The sequence below is a fragment of the Pimephales promelas genome, chromosome 2, assembly GCF_988280905.1.
Source record: "Pimephales promelas chromosome 2, fPimPro1.hap1.1, whole genome shotgun sequence".
Taxonomy (NCBI): Eukaryota; Metazoa; Chordata; class Actinopteri; order Cypriniformes; family Leuciscidae; genus Pimephales; species Pimephales promelas.
In genome coordinates, this window is record NC_142770.1 from 25,424,787 (window position 1) to 25,444,679 (window position 19,893).

The window sequence follows — 19,893 nt, forward strand, 5'->3', positions numbered from 1 at the left end:
ATTTGCACATAAAATGTACTTATTAGCACCTAAAATGTACTTATTAGCGCATAAAATGTACCTGAAGCACCTGAAGTGGACAAAAGTTTACCTTTTGAAAAGGTACAGCCCTGCAGTGACAGCTTTTGTACCTTTTTTTTTCTGAGAGTGTGTTTGCATCACTGTGATTGTGTGATTTTCTTGGATAGATATTCTGGACTTTCACAAAATGGTAGATCCAAACTTGTTCAAAACAAGGTCCCATGACCTTGTTTCATTGGTGAGATAGGTACCTTAATAACATCTACGGTGGAGTAATATGCTCCGACACTGCATTCCTCCTGCTCCTCTGTCGGCCCAGAACTCTTTGGGAGGTACCAGGTGTAGGTATGAGTTTCACCTTGAGTGAGCAACATGAGTAAGCATGAGTTTTAGACTCAAATCAAATTTCGAGTCAGATCATCTTGTCCTTTACCTGGTTTTGTCATTGCGACTTGGGGACTGTCAGTTTTAACTCCATGGGCATGTATGGAGTACGGTCTCTTAGCCATGTTCTTAAACACAATCTTCACTTTTTCTCCTACTTTACCATGGATCATGGGTCCTGAGGTGAGCAAATCCACAGCTGAGCATTTACACCAAATTATGAGTCAACCATCAATATACAGCAAATTCTGTCAGCTTACCCATAATTCCCAAGTGTTCCATATCTGCAGGTCTATCCTTGGGTTTAGTGAAGGTATCATCAGTGTACTCTCTGTACAACACCTTCTTATATTTTGAACCAATGAATTTCCCTTCTTTCTTGAGGAACGCGTTGCCTGGACTGGATAAAAAAAAAGAGATTCAGAACTTGCGTTCATCTAAAAAACTTGTTCCTTTTAAAAAATATAGTCTGAATGTAACGGAGGCCAGCTAGTAGTTGCTGTGCGAGTAAACCTCACTCCCCGATCTCAATAGGCGCTCTACTAGCGACAGAAGCTAGAGGCTGCAGTCTTTAGCCTCCTTGCTAGAGCGCCCGACTCTCACGCCGGACACCCGGGTTCGAGGCCCGCTCGGAGCGGGGCGAGTTGGACCCGGGTGTGAGGGGTTACATTGGTGCCGTGACCCGGATGAGAGTGAGGTTTAGGGGGGTGAGTGTAACGGAGGCCAGCTAGTAGTTGCTGTGCGAGTAAACCTCACTCCCCGATCTCAATAGGCGTTCTAGCGACAGACGCTAGAGGCTGCAGTCTTTAGCCTCCTTGCTAGAGCGCCCGACTCTCACGCCGGAGACCCGGGTTCGAGGGTCCGCTCGGAGCGGGGCGAGTAGGACCCGGGTGTGAGGGGTTACATGAACAGTCTTTGTAAATTCAATTTAGTCCAAAACTACACTAAGTGTAAAAATGAAAATCCTGTAATTCTTGGTAACACTTTATTTTACAACCCGCAAACAACTGTGTAAGTACACTGAAATTACGGTGTACGTTTCTGTAATTATAGTGTACTTCCGTGTAGTTATAAGGGAACAATATGTTAAGTTTGGGGTAATAAAGGGGTAACAAGCAGATATACAAGCAAATTATTTAATTAGTTAAAAAATAACAGGTACCTATTCTGTTGATATATTCCAGACAAAAATTGTACGTCTGTTGTTTATAAAACATATCACATTTCTGGCAAAATATGTTCTTGTGCAATGTTACAGGGTAATTTTGACATCTGTGGGTTAAAAATTAAACACACACACACACACACACACATATATATATATATATATATATATATATACTATGATAAAAATTAAATTTATTGGCATTTCTTACTAGATTACTTAATGTTAAGTCAAAATAATTTGTTTTTGCTATGATTTTAATTTAGACGTTACCATGTGGTAATTATACCTTATACCATTGAATTGCAATGACACTTAAATGTCAGGGCAAATATATTGTGTAATTAAAGCGTTTTTTGTTTTTGATAACATTACCTTTCTCTGTAATTATTACAGTGCAAATAGTGTTGTTTCGTATTGCTACATAGTAAGTAGGGTTTGTTACCCCCTTGGTCTGCGTAGTTACTGAATAAGTGTAACTCCTGCGTGCTGTAAATTAAAGTGGTGCTTGTTACCCCTTTATTACCCCAAACTTAACATATTGTTCCCTTATACCTACACGGAAGTACACTATAATTACAGAAACGTACACCGTAATTTCAGTGTACTTACACAGTTGTTTGCGGGTCGTAAAGTGTTACCCCAGTGGTCTCCTTTGTTGTCATTGATGTGGTTTTTTACTGATTATCTTTTTTTTCTGACATAACCAGGTTTGGCTGAAATTTGGACACCTTTGGTGTTCTTCAATACCTTAAATGAAGTTCCAAACGTAGGTTCGGAAATACCTTAATCATTCAGTCTTGGCAATCAACATTATGAGTGTATAATGAGCAAAACACATTAAATTACACTTAATTTTAACATTTGCTCTCCTTTAACAGTCAGAAGCAAGGCATGCTGGGAACTAGAAATCTGTTGTAACTCATTCTGTGTGTGTGCATATATATATGTGTGAAAAACTGAAACGAACTTTTTGAATATTACATGTAATACTATTTTTTGCTATTTCATTTCTTCATTTGTAAATATTTTATATTCATTAATTTTTAGCCATAGTTGAAATAAAGTCGTTATTTATGTTTGTTTTTTGAGCCACTGTAGTCACTTGGAGTATTTTAACGATGTCTTTAATAACTTTTCGAGGGCGGCAAGTTTCAATCCCTCAAGAAGCCTATGGACTTGAATGGAGAAGTGATCCAGCTCTCAGATTTCAGCAAAAGTATCTTAATTCATGTTCATAAGATGAACGATTGGTCTTTTGGGGTTGGAAAAACATGAGGGAGAGTAAAAACTGACAGAATTTTACTTTTTGGGTGAACTATCCCTTTAAGACTGGATGGGCTGGCAAACTATTGAAATGAAATTTGCCAAGTACAAAAGGCACTTCTGGTGAAGGAAGTGGAATACCTATCTTTGAGACCATGGAGCATTTGTTCCTCCCAGGTGCGGGTTGGTGAATAGTCCCAATCCATCTCGACTGCAGCGATGTAATACTTCTTCTGCTGGAGCATGATCTCAGACTGACGGTTAAAGATGCTGCACTTCTCCACAGTGTAGTTGGCTCTCATGCCTCCATGATAATGATCTGTGGTTTTACAGTTCACCTCAAACTGTCCTGCAGACGCAAGCATGTTCAATCATCAGAACAGCACAATGTGTAATACTGCGAAGTTTATCATAAATGCATGGGAGATGGGACTGTACCCATGCTGTCAGGCTCCATGATGACGGTGTGAGAGATATGAGGAAACACATTGATGGTGTCTCTCCTGGTGTCTTTGTAGAGGAACCTGTTGCCCTCAAAGTAAAGTCCATGGATGTCTGTCTCTGATCCTAGCCCGGACAGATGCCAGGACACCTTATCCCCTTTACACATACTCAAACCTTTGAGATTCCCATACATGAATCCATTGAGCGCTGTGAATGGTGAACAAACATTAGTTTGGATGAAAGAGCAAGCAATACGGTTTGTGTGCTACAGAAATTCAAAAACGTTTTTATCAAGGAATGTGACTTGACTCACAGTGCATTTTATTGGACTCTTGAAAGTCTTCATCATCTTTCTTTACAGATTTGGGCTCTTTCACACTTCTTTTGATGTTTTCCTCCAAATACCAGCTCAGGTTCTCGTCAAACACTGTTGCAAGAAGGTGAAACTCTTTATCCACGTTTTTCTGGAATGGAAAATAAATATTGGCAAAGCTGTGAGCAAATAATTCTTACACAATATTGTTGGAACTCAGAAGGTTTTCTGCCTATATCTGCGCCTGTTTTCAGCCACCAATCATGTCGTAATCTCATCTCAACAATTTGCAAATAAGACAAATCCGTCTCTCCCACCTGCTTTCCTGATTTGAGGGTTTTTGGCTTGCAGATCAGAAGAGGTCCGACCAGCCCAGAGTTGGTGTCTCGGATGGGATCCACCGCTGAGTAGTACAAGTAGGTGATGCAGTCTGGATCTTTTTCGGTGGGACCTCCATCCTTAGGTATCACCCATTCATAGACGTACGTGGTGTCAGGGCGGACCAGTGCAGCAGGGAGAGGCTCAATCACCCCTGAAAGGGATGCACAGCATACAACTTTTTACATTCCATAATTGTTTTCTTGCCTTGTAAGTAATATGAAGGATGTGACCTTATTTTATACATGAGGAATTGATTGAATTATTAAAAGTGGGCATTCTATACAAAGATGGAGTCAGATCTGAATATGAGTTTGCAATTGAAGAGTTTGTCAAGTGCTGCTCCTGGAGGTCCAATGTCCTGAAGAGCAAGCTAGCTTAATTGTGCCCCAACCAACTTGACTGGGATGTTCCGAAGACCATTGTTAGCTGTTTCAGGTGTGTTTAATTAGGATTTGAGCTACACTTTGCATGATAGGGGCCCTCCATTTGCAGGATTGGTCATCCCTGGCATAGGATCCCAGAACACCATCAGTACCCACTTTTGAGGAACTTTTTGACTAGAATAGGGAGGTTAATGGTCAAGTTTACCTTGAAAGCAAGAAGGAAAAGGCTATAGCATCCCTGTGTAGGACATGTGACTTGGAAAAGACGGATTTCTATGAAGTAATGTGAACTGCTGAATTATTCACAACAAGACGAGAAACAAGTCATAAGGTGAATTTGATTGGATTTTCCTCTCAGTTCATTCTCAGTTAAGCCAGTCATGCTCTCATAATCACAAGAGGGAACTTTGGTCTGATAGATTTGGACTGATTTGTTTGAGTTCAGCCAAGACTGGGACATACACTTTTACGCAATGATCCCTGACCTTGATTCAACATTTGACTTAACAGTCTGGGTTATATATATATATCTGAGATCAGTGAGATCTTTTTCTTACTTGCTTCTTTTTTGAGTTCACGAAGCTTCTTGGCAGTGTGTGTCTCTGCATAAAGAAGAAAAGTAAAGTGCTATTTTGGTCAAGACTGTCACAGACTTCATACATTTATTTAATGAGGTTTACTTTACCTTCCAGGACGTTGTGGTAGAGTGTTCCATCCATTTCTATGCTATATTGCACTCCATGAGGTTGAATACTGTAAGGCCTGCTTGCTTTATTTCGAAATGTCACTTTAATTGTGTCCTCTTCCTCTGCTCTGATGACTGGACCTAAAAAACAACTCAAAGACATTCATTTGTGCACACATTAAAGATTCCTAGATGAATACAATGTTCTGTCTACAACATCTACCCAGAATTCCCAGGTGCTGCTCCTCTGGGGTCCTGTCTCTGCGCTTGGTGAATGTGTCATCAGTGTATTCCACATATTGAACCTTCTTGTATTTGCCCCCGATGCGATCACCGCGTTTATCAAAGAAAGTGTCAGATACACTGTGGACATTCAGAGACAAGCTTAAATTCAAGGACATACCCTTTGACATCAATATGCCTCTCAGTGAAGATCTTAAAACAAAATTGTTACCTGTCATCAGCAAGTTTATTCCCTGTGTACTGATTTATCTCTGTTGGCCCATAATCCCAGATCAGTTCCTCAGCAGCAATGAAATACTGTCTCAATCTTCCAGTCGGCCTGGGTTTATGCACATTTGGGAAACACTTCTTAATCTCAAAAATAGCTTGCATGCCGGCTAAAAGTGGGGAGGTAAATTCAACACATCAATTACAGGTGTAACAATGCAATATTTACACTCAGATCAAGGCTGTCCGTACCTTCCATATGATCATTGACTTGACAGCTGAGGAGCCATTGGCCGGGATTGTCCGCAACCATCTCTACATTTACAAAAGTAGCGGGAAACAGACTGACAGTGTCAACATGGTGCCGTTTGTTCGTCAGGATCTGTCCATGGAAGAAGGCTGAGTGGATGTCCACCTCGTTCCCAATCCCAAACAGGTGCCAGTGGATCTTATTGCCCATGCACATACTGAGGTCCGGCAAGTTTCCGTAGACGTACCCATTTATAGCTACAATAAAGTTCACAAGGGAAGTTCTCGGATATTTATTTATACTATTTTAGGCAGTATATAGTATATACTGAACAGTATGCTACTAATATATAGGTAGTTAATAGATGTGTGTGTCTAGAAAAGGGTTTGTTCACAGTTCATGTTATGATGAGACATTATTGCAGGACATTATTACTGAACTCACAGTGCATTTTATTGCTTTCCTGGAATCCTTCATCACCCTTGTTGACTTTGGCTGGTACTGAGCAGTAGGTCTTGATATTATCATCCAGGTACCAGCTGAGGTTCTCGTCAGACACCGTAAACATGACGGTGTAAAGATAGTCAGCTGTCTTGTCACCATGGACATCTAGAGTGCCTAAGAATTGAAAAAACACACAAAAATAGAACGATTCATTAGTGGACTATCAGACTATCAGAGCTTGAAGTGTGAGAATTATTCAATGACTTTTATGGTGGTAATTGTGCACATTTATTCTTCTTTTAAGATGTTTCTATTCAAGCTGTAAACATATCTAATTTATCATGTTTCAGGTGCGACTACTTTTAAGTGGATGAATTTGTCATTGATGTAAATTCTTTGTGTGTATCATATTGAAATCACTGAATTCACTGGTTTACATCGTCATGACGTGTTACAGTCAATTAGGCCCTGTTTACACCTGGCATTAAGATGTGCTTTTGTCAATTTGACCTAAATACAGGTGTAAACGGGGTCAAAACGTGTTGAGCTCGTGTTGAGGTAGTAGAAAACAGACCGGATCGCTCACGTGGTCGAATGTGTTCAAACAGCCACAAAAGACCATCAACTCGATGCCTACTGATGCGTAGACATGGATTACGCTAGAAAGACGGGATTTAAACTTTGGCTGGAGACAAAAGTTTGGTTTGAAGATGAAAAACATACCAAGCACAATGTTCTCTCACCATTGCTTATTTCATGAAAGGTAAAATTTGGTCAATTTTAGGTCCTAATATGCACATTGTAAGTGTTAATATTTTAGGTGCTAATATGTACATTTTTAGGAGGTAATGTGCACATTTTAGGTGCTAATATGTACATTTTAGGTGTTAATATGTACATTTTAGGTGCTAATATGTACATTTTAAGTGTTAATATGTACATTTTAGGTGTTAATATGTACATTTTAAGTGTTGATATGTACATTTTAGGAAGTAATATGTTCGTTTTAGGTGCTAATATGTACATTTTAGGTGTTAATATGTACATTTTAGGTGTTAATATGTACATTTTAGGAGGTAATATGTACATTTTAAGTGCTAATATTTTAGGTGCTAATATGTACATATTTTAGGGGGTAATATGTACATTTTAGGTGTTAATATGTACATTTTAGGTGCTAATATGTACATTTTAAGTGTTAATGTGTACATTTTAGGAGGTAATATGTACATTTTAGGTGCTAATATGTACATTTTAGGTGTTAATATGTACATATTTTAGGGGGTAATATGTACATTTTAGGTGTTAATATGTACATTTAACGATTTTGGGTGCTAATATGTACATTTTAAGTGTTAATGTGTACATTTTAGGAGGTAATATGTACATTTTAGGTGCTAATATGTACATTTTAGGAGGTAGTACATTTTAGGTGCTAATATGTACATTTTAGGTGTTAATATGTACATTTTAGGAGGTAATATGTACATTTTAGGAGCTAATATGTACATTTAAGGTGCTAATATGTACATTTTAGGAGGTAATATGTACATTTTAAGTGATAATATGTACATTTTAGGTGTTAATATGCACATTTTAAGTGTTAATATGTACATTTTAGGAGATAATATGTACATTTTAGGTGCTAATATGTACATTTTAGGAGGTAGTACATTTTAGGTGCTAATATGTACATTTTAGGTGTTAATATGTACATTTTAGGAGGTAATATGTACATTTTAGGAGCTAATATGTACATTTTAAGTGTTAATATGTACATTTTAGGTGCTAATATGTACATTTTAGCTGCTAATATGTACATTTCAGGAGGTAATATGTACATTTTAAGTGATAAGATGTACATTTTAGGTGTTAATATGCACATTTTAAGTGTTAATATGTACATTTTAGGTGCTAATATGTACATATTTTAGGGGGTAATATGTACATTTTAGGTGTTAATGTGTACATTTTAGGTGCTAATATGTACATTTTAAGTGTTAATGTGTACATTTTAGGAGGTAATATGTACATTTTAGGTGCTAATATGTACATTTTAGGTGCTAATATGTACATATTTTAGGGGGTAACATGTACATTTTAGGTGTTAATATGTACATTTTAGGTGCTAATATGTACATTTTAAGTGTTAATGTGTACATTTTAGGAGGTAATATGTACATTTTAGGTGCTAATATGTACATTTTAGGAGGTAGTACATTTTAGGTGCTAATATGTACATTTTAGGAGGTAATATGTACATTTTAGGAGCTAATATGTAGATTTAAGGTGCTAATATGTACATTTTAGGAGGTAATATGTACATTTTAAGTGATAATATGTACATTTTAGGTGTTAATATGCACATTTTAAGTGTTAATATGTACATTTTAGGAGGTAATATTTACATTTTAGGTGCTAATATGTACATTTTAGGAGGTAGTACATTTTAGGTGCTAATATGTACATTTTAGGTGTTAATATGTACATTTTAGGAGGTAATATGTACATTTTAGGAGCTAATATGTACATTTTAAGTGTTAATATGTACATTTTAGGTGCTAATATGTACATTTTAGCTGCTAATATGTACATTTTAGGAGGTAATATGTACATTTTAAGTGATAAGATGTACATTTTAGGTGTTAATATGCACATTTTAAGTGTTAATATGTACATTTTAGGAGGTAATATTTACATTTTAGGTGCTAATATGTACATTTTAGGAGGTAGTACATTTTAGGTGCTAATATGTACATTTTAGGTGTTAATATGTACATTTTAGGAGGTAATATGTACATTTTAGGAGCTAATATGTACATTTTAAGTGTTAATATGTACATTTTAGGTGCTAATATGTACATTTTAGCTGCTAATATGTACATTTTAGGAGGTAATATGTACATTTTAAGTGATAAGATGTACATTTTAGGTGTTAATATGCACATTTTAAGTGTTAATATGTACATTTTAGGTGCTACTATGTACATATTTTAGGGGGTAATATGTACATTTTAGGTGTTAATATGTACATTTTAGGTGCTAATATGTACATTTTAAGTGTTAATGTGTACATATTTTAGGGGGTAACATGTACATTTTAGGTGTTAATATGTACATTTTAGGTGCTAATATGTACATTTTAAGTGTTAATGTGTACATTTTAGGAGGTAATATGTACATTTTAGGTGCTAATATGTACATTTTAGGTGCTAATATGTACATATTTTAGGGGGTAACATGTACATTTTAGGTGTTAATATGTACATTTTAGGTGCTAATATGTACATTTTAAGTGTTAATGTGTACATTTTAGGAGGTAATATGTACATTTTAGGTGCTAATATGTACATTTTAGGAGGTAGTACATTTTAGGTGCTAATATGTACATTTTAGGTGTTAATATGTACATTTTAGGAGCTAATATGTACATTTTAGGTGCTAATATGTACATTTTAGGAGGTAATATGTACATTTTAGGTGCTAATATGTACATTTTAGGAGGTAATATATACATTTTAAGTGATAATATGTACATTTTAGGTGTTAATATGCACATTTTAAGTGTTAATATGTACATTTTAGGAGGTAATATGTACATTTTAGGAGGTAATATGTACATTTTAGGTGTTAATATGCACATTTTAAGTGTTAATATGTACATTTTAGGAGGTAATATGTACATTTTAGGTGGTAATATGTACATTTTAGTTGTTAATATTTACATTTTAGGTGCTAATATGTGTTAATATGTACATTTTAGATGCTAATATGTACCATTAAGGTACCAATATGCACCCTTTAGGTACAAAAATGTACCTTTTGAGAAGGTACAGCGCAGTGACAGCTTTTGTACCTAAAGAGTGCATATTGGTACCTTAAGGTTCTCTAAAAGATTCTCTCAAACTAGCCTTATGCTAACATATAAATCTTTGTGGCTATACGTTTGCTTGCATTTTAAAGTAGCTTGTATTTGAATCCAAAACATTACTGTAATTAGAGGGGTCCTAGCATGTGAACCCTGATGTGAAGAGAAAGATTTGTACCTTTTTTACATATAATGAGAGGTCCAATGAGACCTGAGGCGATGTCTTTCGGGGCGCTAACATGGGAGTGGTATATTCTGGTCAGGCAGTTAGTGTCGTCTTTGCCAGGAGTATGGGAAGATGGTAGAGTCCAGACATAGGAGAACGACTTCCCAGGGTCCACTGAATCGTCTTTTTTCTCCTCCTTTTCTGCTGAATCGGGATACAGGGCTCCTGGAGAGAAATCCAATATTCACAGTATTTATGATGAGCAATTCATGAGCTAAACAGACTGAACATTTTATATTATTTATTTTATATCATATTATTTGTCATCATTTGCACACACACCTTCATGGCTCTTGTTGTAACTGAGGCCGTGTGCGTGGATAGAGTACGCTCGTGTGGCCATGTTCTTCAGATGCACAACAACGGTGTCATCTTCCTCTGCACTGATGAGGGGTCCGAGGTAACCCAGCCACTTGGGTTTCTCTATCTCCTGCCTGTAGGTGGCGTCAGTGTATTGCTGATAGACTGCCTTCTTATACACGTGCCCGATCCGCTGCTCTCCCTTCTCCAGAAACACCCGTGCATCTCTGTCAAACACCAACAGTCTCGGTGAGGCTTTTACATGCACTCTGTCATTCACTGAAGCTGACCTACACTCCTTCCCAGGTACTATTTTATTTTTGCATTAAAAGGGATAGTTCACTTTGAAATTAATTTTTGGTATGTTTTATCTTACCTCAAGGGCATCCAAGATGTAGGTGTCTTTGTTTCCACAGTATTTTCAATTTTGATATTTTTAGGTCAAACCGTTCTTGTCTGTCAGTCATATAATGGAGGTCTATGGTCACCACCTCAAAGAGCATGCACAGAGAAGTCCAAATTAAACATGATTTAATGACTCGTAAATGTAAGTAAACATTGACGGCCTAAGACACGAAACGAGCGGTTTGTGTGAGAAAACAAACAGTATTTATATCGTTTTTCCTCTTGTAACCGCAGCCACGTCCAAGTTCTCTTGAGGGCGGGGGCACTTCGGTCTGCACAAGTCTGCACATCTCTCGCGCGTGTGTAGATTTCAGAAGTGTTATCCTTCACTGTGAAGATCTAAACATATTTAGATATACAGGAGATTGCAATGGAAGACGATTTTGATATATCAACAGACAACGTTGATTTTGTTTCGCAACCGTGCGAGAGACCACTTCTGGCACTTTCCAGCGCTTGCGCAGACCGAAGTGTCCGCGCTCTCAGATCACTTGGATGTGGCTGTGATTACAAGAGGTAAAAACGATATAAATACTGTTTGTTTTCTCACACAAACCGCTCGTTTCGTGTCTTAGGCCATCAATGTGTACTTACATTTACGAGTCATTAAATCATGTTTAATTTGAGGTGGTGACCATAGACCTCCATTATATGACTGACAGACAAGAACGGTTTGACCTAAAATATTAAAATTGAAAATACTGTGGAAACAAAGACACCTACATCTTGGATGCCCTTGAGGTAAGATAAAACATACTAATAATTAATTTCAAAGTGAACTATCCCTTTAACTTCTAAAGGAAACGTGAATGGTGCTTTCGCGTGCAGAATTTCTATCAAAATTTTTACGTCTGAGGAGTAGCAGAGATCTTCTCAAAATGCTGCATGATTCGAGATATCATTCATAACCACTGCATAAACATTTTGGAATGAGGCCATTTCTAAGGTTGATTTCTGGAGTGTTGCTAAGCGGTTAATAGATTATGAATAAGGAGTTGCTAAATGATTTCTCACTGCTCATTTAATCCCCCACAATTAAAAAATATTAAAGGGATACTTTCTGGTCTCATTGACTTCCATAGTATATTTTTTTCCTACTATGGAAGTCAATGAGACCAGAAATTGTCTGGTTACTGATACTCTTCTAAATATAAAAAAATAAATAAATAAATAAAAAATCGGCTGAATGGATTTGAAAACGGTAAAACTCAACTGTTCAACTCTGGGGGAGTGGTAAAATGAGCCTATTTCCAAAAAAAAGTGGACTATCCCTTTAAGTCTAAACTCATATAATACTTAGAGGTAAGGGTTTGTTGAAGATCCATACTCTAAATCAACATTCACACTGAAAACTATCTATAGAAACAAAGTGACCAGAACTCAAACTTAAAATGATTAATTAGCAACATAATCAGTATGAAGCGGCAATTTAACTTTATGCAAATGAGCAGCAGTGCAGTGATCTGCTGATACAGTTGGATACCACAGTTGAATAAATAATAGGCAGAAGCAATATACAAGTGGAATTGTCATTCATGTTCTAAAAAAGGCTACAATTTACAATCATAAGTTCTAAATTCGCAACTAGAGTGTATTTTTAATGTTTAAATGTTCTATCAAATGTTATTATAATCTCATGTCATGCGTACAGAACTCCTGTACATCCCACTCAGAAGTGTTTGTACTCACTCGTCTTCTTTTATGGTTTTGTTCTGAATCAGGTTTTTACCACTAGGAGCATAATCCCACTGAATCTCCTTAATGGCAAAGAAATATTCCCTTGTGATTGAAGACACAATTCCAGCGCAACACAAAACCCCGAGCAGAGTCCACTGCATCCCCTTCATTGTGGATCAGTGGGGTTTGACTATCAGAAGGGAGCAGATGCTTCGCTTCTTTAAAGATAAAAGGTGACAGCGGTCAGCCAATCACAACAGCCGTGAAAAGGGCAAGTTGACTAACACACACACAGATGTGCGGTCTGGCAGTACATGACCCCGGGAATGTACTGGCAGTATGTGACCCGATGGACTGGAAAGTCCAATCAGAGAAGTTTTCTTTGCAGTCATCAACCATGATAACGGTTGGGACAGAATCGTGTGTTAATATCTCCCATTTGGCTCTAAAATAATACAAACCCAATTCCATAAAAGTTGGGACACTGTACAAATTGTGAATAAAAACAGAATGCAATGATGTGGAAGTTTCAAATTTCAATATTATATTTAGAATACAACATAGATGACATATCAAATGTTTAAACTGAGAAAATGCATAATTTTAAGGGGAAAATAAGTTGATTTTAAATTTCATGGCATCAACACATCTTAAAAAAGTTGGGACAAGGCCATTTTTACCACTGTGTGGCATCCCCTCTTCTTTTAATAACAGTCTGCAAATGTCTGGGGACTGAGGAGACAAGTTGCTCAAGTTTAGGAATAGGAATGTTGTCCCATTCTTGTCTAATAAAGGCTTCTAGCTGCTCAACTGTCTTAGGTCTTCTTTGTTGCATCTTCCTCTTTATGATGCGCCAAATGTTTTCTATGGGTGAAAGATCTGGACTGCAGGCTGGCCATTTCAGTACCCGGATCCTTCTTCTACGCAGCCATGATGTTGTAATTGATGCAGTATGTGGTTTGGCATTGTCTTGTTGGAAAATACAAGGTCTTCCCTAAAAGAGACGATGTCTGGATGGGAGCATATGTTGTTCTAGAACTTGGATATACCTTTCAGCATTGATGGTGCCTTTCCAGATGTGTAAGCTGCCCATGCCACACGCACTCATGCAACCCCATACCATCAGAGATGCAGGCTTCTGAACTGAGCGCTGATAACAACTTGGGTTGTCCTTGTCCTTGTTAGTCCGTATGACATGGCGTCCCAGTTTTCCAAAAAGAACTTCAAATTTTGATTCGTCTGACCACAGAACAGTTTTCCACTTTGCTAGAGTCCACTTTAAATGAGCCTTGGCCCAGAGAAAACGCCTGCGCTTCTGGTTCCCGTTTAGATATGGCTTCTTTTTTGAGCTATAGAGTTTTATCCGGCAACGGTGAATGGCACGGTGGATTGTGTTCACTGACAATGTTTTCTGGAAGTATTCTTGAGCCCATGTTGTGATTTCCATTACAGTAGCATTCCTGTGTGTGATGCAGTGCCGTCTAAGGGCCCGAAGATCACGGGCATTCAGTATGGGTTTCCGGCCTTGACCCTTATGCACAGAGATTGTTCCAGATTCTCTGAATCTTTGGATGATATTATGCACTGTTGATGATGATAACTTCAAACTCTTTGCAATTTTTCTCTGAGAAACTCCTTTCTGATATTGCTCCACTATTTTTTGCCTCAGCATTGGGGGAATTGGTGATCCTATGCCCATCTTGACTTCTGAGAGATACTGCCACTCTGAGAGGCTCTTTTTATACCCAATCATGTTGCCAATTGACCTAATAAGTTGCAAATTGGTCCTCCAGCAGTTCCTTATATGTACATTTAACTTTTCTGGCCTCTTATTGCTACCTGTCCCAACTTTTTTGGAATTTGTAGCTCTCATGAAATCCAAAAGGAGCCAATATTTGGCATGGCAATTCAAAATGTCTCACTTTCAACATTTGATATGTCATCTATGTTGTATTCTAAATATAATATTGAAATTTGAAACTTCCACATCATTGCATTCTGTTTTTATTCACAATTTGTACAGTGTCCCAACTTTTATGGAATTGGGTTTGTATGTTGTCCAGGTTAGACCATTTATTCCATAACATACCAACCAAAGAAGGTGTATGGAATGGATAAAAATTGTAAAGAAAAGTAGTCAGCCCAATGCGTAAGTGTGTTTGTGCATGGCAGACAAGGGACCAAAAAACACGACATGATTGCATTGCGAAAAAATCAATAGGGTTTTGGGTACTTTTCTCATGTTGACTAACAGTGTGCTGTTACAACACATACATGCACTGTAGCTGTTGCCCTGTAATAAAAAGAAATGCATCAAATTGCCTCACATACAGAGTTTTCTGAATGCTTCCATTTTGTAAAAAGGATGTTAAAGTTACGGTGATCCGTACTTCTATTTTTCTAGGACACAAAGATGATGAAATGGAAGAAGCCTGCCAAATATCTCAGTTGATACGTGCCAGCAGGGAACATGAGAAGAGGACTTCTCCCCCGCTGCCTGGCTAGGGCCAATATAGCCTGTGATGTGGATGATATTTTTTTTTTATTATTGTTTTTTGGTGTATTGTACTGTACAGTACATTAAGGAATAACAAAATGTGCCAGTGTATCCATTGGTTGTGCCTTTTGTGTTAATCATGTGAAAAGGTTTGTGAGGGGGGAACCACAAGCAACATAACTTAACAGTTTTGGAAATGTTGTTTTGAATTTATTGCACCAGTGTGTAAGCCTATGTTGTAGTTTGTGTGTGTGTGTGTGTGTGTTGTGCGGGCTTGTGTGTGATGTCTGAGGGCAAAGTTTGGTTTTTCTGCAAGAGTAAAAGGTTTTGAGTGTAGAGCTTCATTTTGACCTGAAAATAGGATGTTTGGGGAATTGGGTGAGATGTTAAGGATTTAAGCTACTGTTTTGAGAATACGAGACATGGTTTAAAAAAATGTGTTTAAGCAATTGAGAAAAACGTCTCGGTTACGAGTAGGGAACCGAGACGTTACGTCGGATGACGGAGAATGGGGGTTTCGCATAGAAAGCCAATCCTCGTTGAGTATTAAAAAACGAGCCAATGGCAAAGAAATGCCATGGGTCTGCGGAATTTGCATAGCGTATCTCCGCCTCACCACGTGAGTATAAAAGGAGGAAGCGGACGCAACCGCAGTATGTCTTCGCTGAGGAGCCGAGACTTAACTCAGGCGTCTACCCAGCGGTACAGCGGAAGTGGCAGGGAGACGTAACGTCTCTGTTCCCTACTCAGGGAACAAGGGTTACATACGTAACCGAGACGATCCCTTTCGTAGTCACTCCGAGTTACGTCGGATGACGGAGAATGGGGGTCCCCCGTGTAATCACGCCACCTTCACAGCTGTCTTCCAGTGCCCTGCGCAAGTCTGAACCCCTGACGCACTTAATTTACTGACGAGGAGTCCTACTTTACACAGGAATACCAAGGTACACTGGGGAGCATATCCCAGAGGAAATATGCCGCAGTACGCCTACCCATGGGGAGGACTTAGGAATACACATACAGCCCAGGGGGCTTCGTATGGAGGAACACTGGAGTCACCAACCCGTAGGGTGGCTAGAATCTTAACTCCAGGGGTGGCAAGGTGGCTTGCCGAGGGAAGACACATTCTCCGAGAGGCTTACAGTGGAAATACACATGTGGGGGTTACTAGCAGGAACCATGCACACGGAGGCACCTAACTGAGGTCTAAGCAAGACACTGGCGTCAGCATCAACAGTGCTGGAGGAACTCAGGGCTTCAGTAGAAGGCTCAGCTGAGAAAAAATCGCACTTATCCAGTCGGTGGAGTGGAATGGCGAGCAAGCGAAGACACCTGAGCGGGTCCAGTACTGGCCGGGTGAGCGAGTACAAGAGAGGACACAGGCTCCACTCTGAGATTATAGAATCTAGCGAATGTGTTGGGTGTTGGTCACACCAAGGGGGCACGGTCAACCTTGCTGCTGGTAAGCCAAAGCAATGGTGTCCACTATCCAGTGAGACAACCTTTGCTTTGAGAGAGCCCTTCCCTTCTGGCTCCCACCATAACAGACAAAAAGCTGGTCTGAGGTCCTGAAACACTGCGTTCTGTCTACGTCAGCACGGAGGGTGCATACTGGACAGAGCAGTGCCAAGGCTGGGTCTGCCTCCTCCAGGGGCAGCGCTTGCAGGTTCACCACCTGGTCCCGGAAGGGAGTGTTAGGAACCTTGGGCACATATCTCAGTCTCAGGATCACAGTCTCACGTGAGAGTAAGCTGGCCCGCACTCCAGGCATGCTTTGTCAACGAAAAATGCGTGCAGGTCCCCCACCCTCTTGATGGAGGCCAGTGCAACCAGGAGCTCTGTCTTAAGAGACAGGAACTTAATCTCAACTGATTGCAGAGGCTCAAAGGGAGGCCTCTGCAGGGCGCTTAAAACCACTGAGAGGTCCCAAGAGGGTACGAGAGGAGGACGAGGAGGATTCAGTCTCCTCGCTCCTCTCAGGAACCTGATGATCAGGTCATGCTTCCCCAGAGACTTACCTTCAACTGCTTCGTGATATGCGGCAATGGCAGCCACATACACCTTCAGGGTGGAGGGAGACAGCCTTCGCTCCAACCCTTCTTGCAGGAAGGAAAGCACGACACTGATTGAGCATCTCAGGGGGTCTTCTCGGCGAGAAGAACACCAGTTGACAAAAAGGTTCCACTTCAACGCATAGACGTGTCTCGTGGACGACGCTCTAGCGGAAGTGATAGTAGCCGCCACCGCAGGTGTCAGGGTACTTAAACCTGCCTCGACCTGTCCAGGAGCCACACATGTAGCCTCCAGAGATCGGGGCGAGGGTGCCACAGGGTGCCCCGTTTCTGAGAAAGGAGGTCCTTCCTCAGAGGAATTGGCCAATGAGGTGCTGTCGCGAGGAGTATCAGTTCAGAGAACCAGGTCTTGGTGGGCCAGTATGGGGCGACCAAAATGACCTGCTCCTTGTCCTCCTTGATCTTGCACAGGGTATGTGCGAGAAGGCTCACTGGGGGAAACGCATATTTGCGCAGGCCCCGCGGCCAGATGTGCGCCAGTACGTCTGTGCCGAGCATGCCCTCGGTCAGAGAGTAATACAGGGCGCAGTGGGATGAGTCGTGGGAGGCAAACAGATTTATCTGTCCGTCCCCGAACTGATCCCAAATCATCTGGACCGACTGGGGATGGAGTAGCCATTCGCCAGAGACTGGACGGAGCCATGACAGCTCGTCGGCTGCACAGTTCCGAACTCCTGGAATGTGGATAGCATGAAGGGACCTCAGGTGCTTCTGACTCCATAAGATGAGGTGGCGTGCGAGTTGCGACATACGTCGAGAGCGTAGACCCCCCTGGTGGTTGATGTACGCTACAATCACGGTATTGTCTGAACGGACTAGTACGTGTTGACCCTTGAGCAACGCACGGAAGCGGTGCAGGGCAAGGTGTACTGCCCGCAACTCGAGGCAATTGACATGCATGAGGCGCTGGGGTCCTGTCCAGGAGCCCGTGGCTGCATGCCCATTGCACGTGGTGCCCCAATCCGTGGCAGAGGCATCTGTGGAGACAACATACCTGGAAACTTGCTCTAGGGGAACACCTCAGCTCAAAGCTGAGGTTCCTCCACGGGATGAAGGTCTGACGGCAGGTCGGAGTCACTGGAACTCTGAGCGTACCGTGATGCCATGCCCACCTCAGGACTCGATCGCGAAGCCACAGCTGAAGGGTGGAGGCAGCAGCTGGCCGTCGGGGCAGAATATGTTTAATCGCCTCAGACTGCTTCTGAGCGGTCGAGAACTGCTGGGTAAAGTCCTCAACCGCACCGCCGAACAGGCCAGCTTGGGATTAGGGGGCGTCAAGCAGACGAGTCCGCTGAGCGTCCCGCATATCAGCCAGGTTTAGCCAAAGGTGACGTTCCTGGACCACGTTAGTGGCCATCACCTGACCCAGGGAGCGCGCGGCCACTTTCGTCGCCCGGAGAGCGAGGTCAGTGGCGGCACGCAGTTTGTCAAACATCCCTGGATCAGTCCCGCCCTCGTGCATATCTCTGAGCAGCTGGGCCTGGTAGACCATGCATGGCAGCTGAGCGCTCCACCGCAGGGACCCCAGTGTACCCATGGGCAGCTGCGCCGTCGAGGGGGGGAAAGGCGGAGAAAGCCGACGAACGTTCACGGGAGGTCAAAGGAGCCTTCCATGACTTCGCCAACTCCTCATGCAGTTCCGGGAAGAAAGGAATTGGGGTTGGCTGTGGTTTTGCAGCGGCAGCCGCACCCAAAAACCAATCGTCCAACCGCGAGCGAACAGGGCAGGGCGGAGGGTTCCACTCTAGCTCGATGCTCGCAGCTGCCCGAGACATTATAGCAGTCATTTCGGGATCCGATACGGGCAACGCTGAGACTCCCGAGGGAGGCAACGCAGCCGCATCATCACTTCCCAATGACTCAGGCTCGCCTTGTGATGTCGCGATTGACATCGCGTCCTCCTCTGGGGCGCCGAATGAAACACGAGGGACCTCCGTAGAAAGCCCCGCCTGAATCACCGTGGCACTCACGGGTTGCAACACTGGAGAGGGGGGCTTGGTCCGAGGACGTGTCGTCGGATTACTCCACACCGTAACCCTCAGATCACCTGGTCCCCCAGCCGAACTACTAGCCCTGTTAGAGGAAGCAGAACGGGTGGTGGATACGGGGACTCTCACTTTCAGATCATTGAGTCTCGATCTCAGTGTAGCGATGGTCATGTTCCCACAAAAAGAACATGAGTCATCCACGAGTGCTGCTTTTGCATGCTCAAAGCCCAGACACACAAAACAACACTCGTGCCCATCAGAGGATGACAGATATCGTCCGCAACCAGAAAAACACCGGCGAGACATCTTTAAAAAGACGAGCACCGTGCACTCTTTCAGGAGAGGAAGCTCTACAGCGCTGAGGCGACCAGGGAGAAAACACCGAGTCCGGCAGACTGCAACACAGACTGCAGGCAAAGTGAAGACTCGCTGGGTACCGCCGTCACACCAACACTGGAGAGCCGCTCATCTCGAAGACAACCCACGTCTTGTGGCTTGTGGAGTGAAGATAAGCTCTTGGCTCCGAAGCGAAAACATACTGCGGTTGCGTCCGCTTCCTCCTTTTATGGGGTGAGGCGGAGATACGCTATGCAAATTCCGCAGACCCATGGCATTTCTTTGCCATTGGCTCGTTTTTATATATATAAATTACGCCACATGACAAATGTCTCTCA

At 41.4% G+C, this 19,893-nt stretch overlaps 1 protein-coding gene and 1 pseudogene across 1 annotated transcript in view; one reads left to right on the top strand and one right to left on the bottom strand.

Annotated features, from left to right (window-relative positions):
- cp (ceruloplasmin) overlaps positions 1-12,861 on the bottom strand; it is a 17,462-nt gene extending 4,601 nt beyond the window's left edge. The window contains exons 1-16 of the mRNA XM_039657179.2: positions 12,675-12,861; positions 10,563-10,807; positions 10,233-10,445; positions 6,187-6,360; positions 5,745-5,999; positions 5,497-5,662; positions 5,266-5,405; positions 5,043-5,183; positions 4,915-4,959; positions 3,911-4,125; positions 3,594-3,744; positions 3,275-3,487; positions 2,978-3,185; positions 666-805; positions 455-583; positions 273-379 (exon numbers count right to left, since the gene is read on the bottom strand). Coding sequence (XP_039513113.2) covers positions 273-379; positions 455-583; positions 666-805; positions 2,978-3,185; positions 3,275-3,487; positions 3,594-3,744; positions 3,911-4,125; positions 4,915-4,959; positions 5,043-5,183; positions 5,266-5,405; positions 5,497-5,662; positions 5,745-5,999; positions 6,187-6,360; positions 10,233-10,445; positions 10,563-10,807; positions 12,675-12,832 — 2,700 coding nt within the window. The 5' untranslated portion in view covers positions 12,833-12,861. The remainder of the gene's footprint in view (positions 1-272; positions 380-454; positions 584-665; positions 806-2,977; positions 3,186-3,274; positions 3,488-3,593; positions 3,745-3,910; positions 4,126-4,914; positions 4,960-5,042; positions 5,184-5,265; positions 5,406-5,496; positions 5,663-5,744; positions 6,000-6,186; positions 6,361-10,232; positions 10,446-10,562; positions 10,808-12,674) is intronic.
- A 2,942-nt stretch (positions 12,862-15,803) lies between these two features.
- Positions 15,804-19,727, top strand: LOC148995879 (uncharacterized; annotated as a pseudogene).
- The last annotated feature ends 166 nt before the right edge of the window (positions 19,728-19,893 follow it).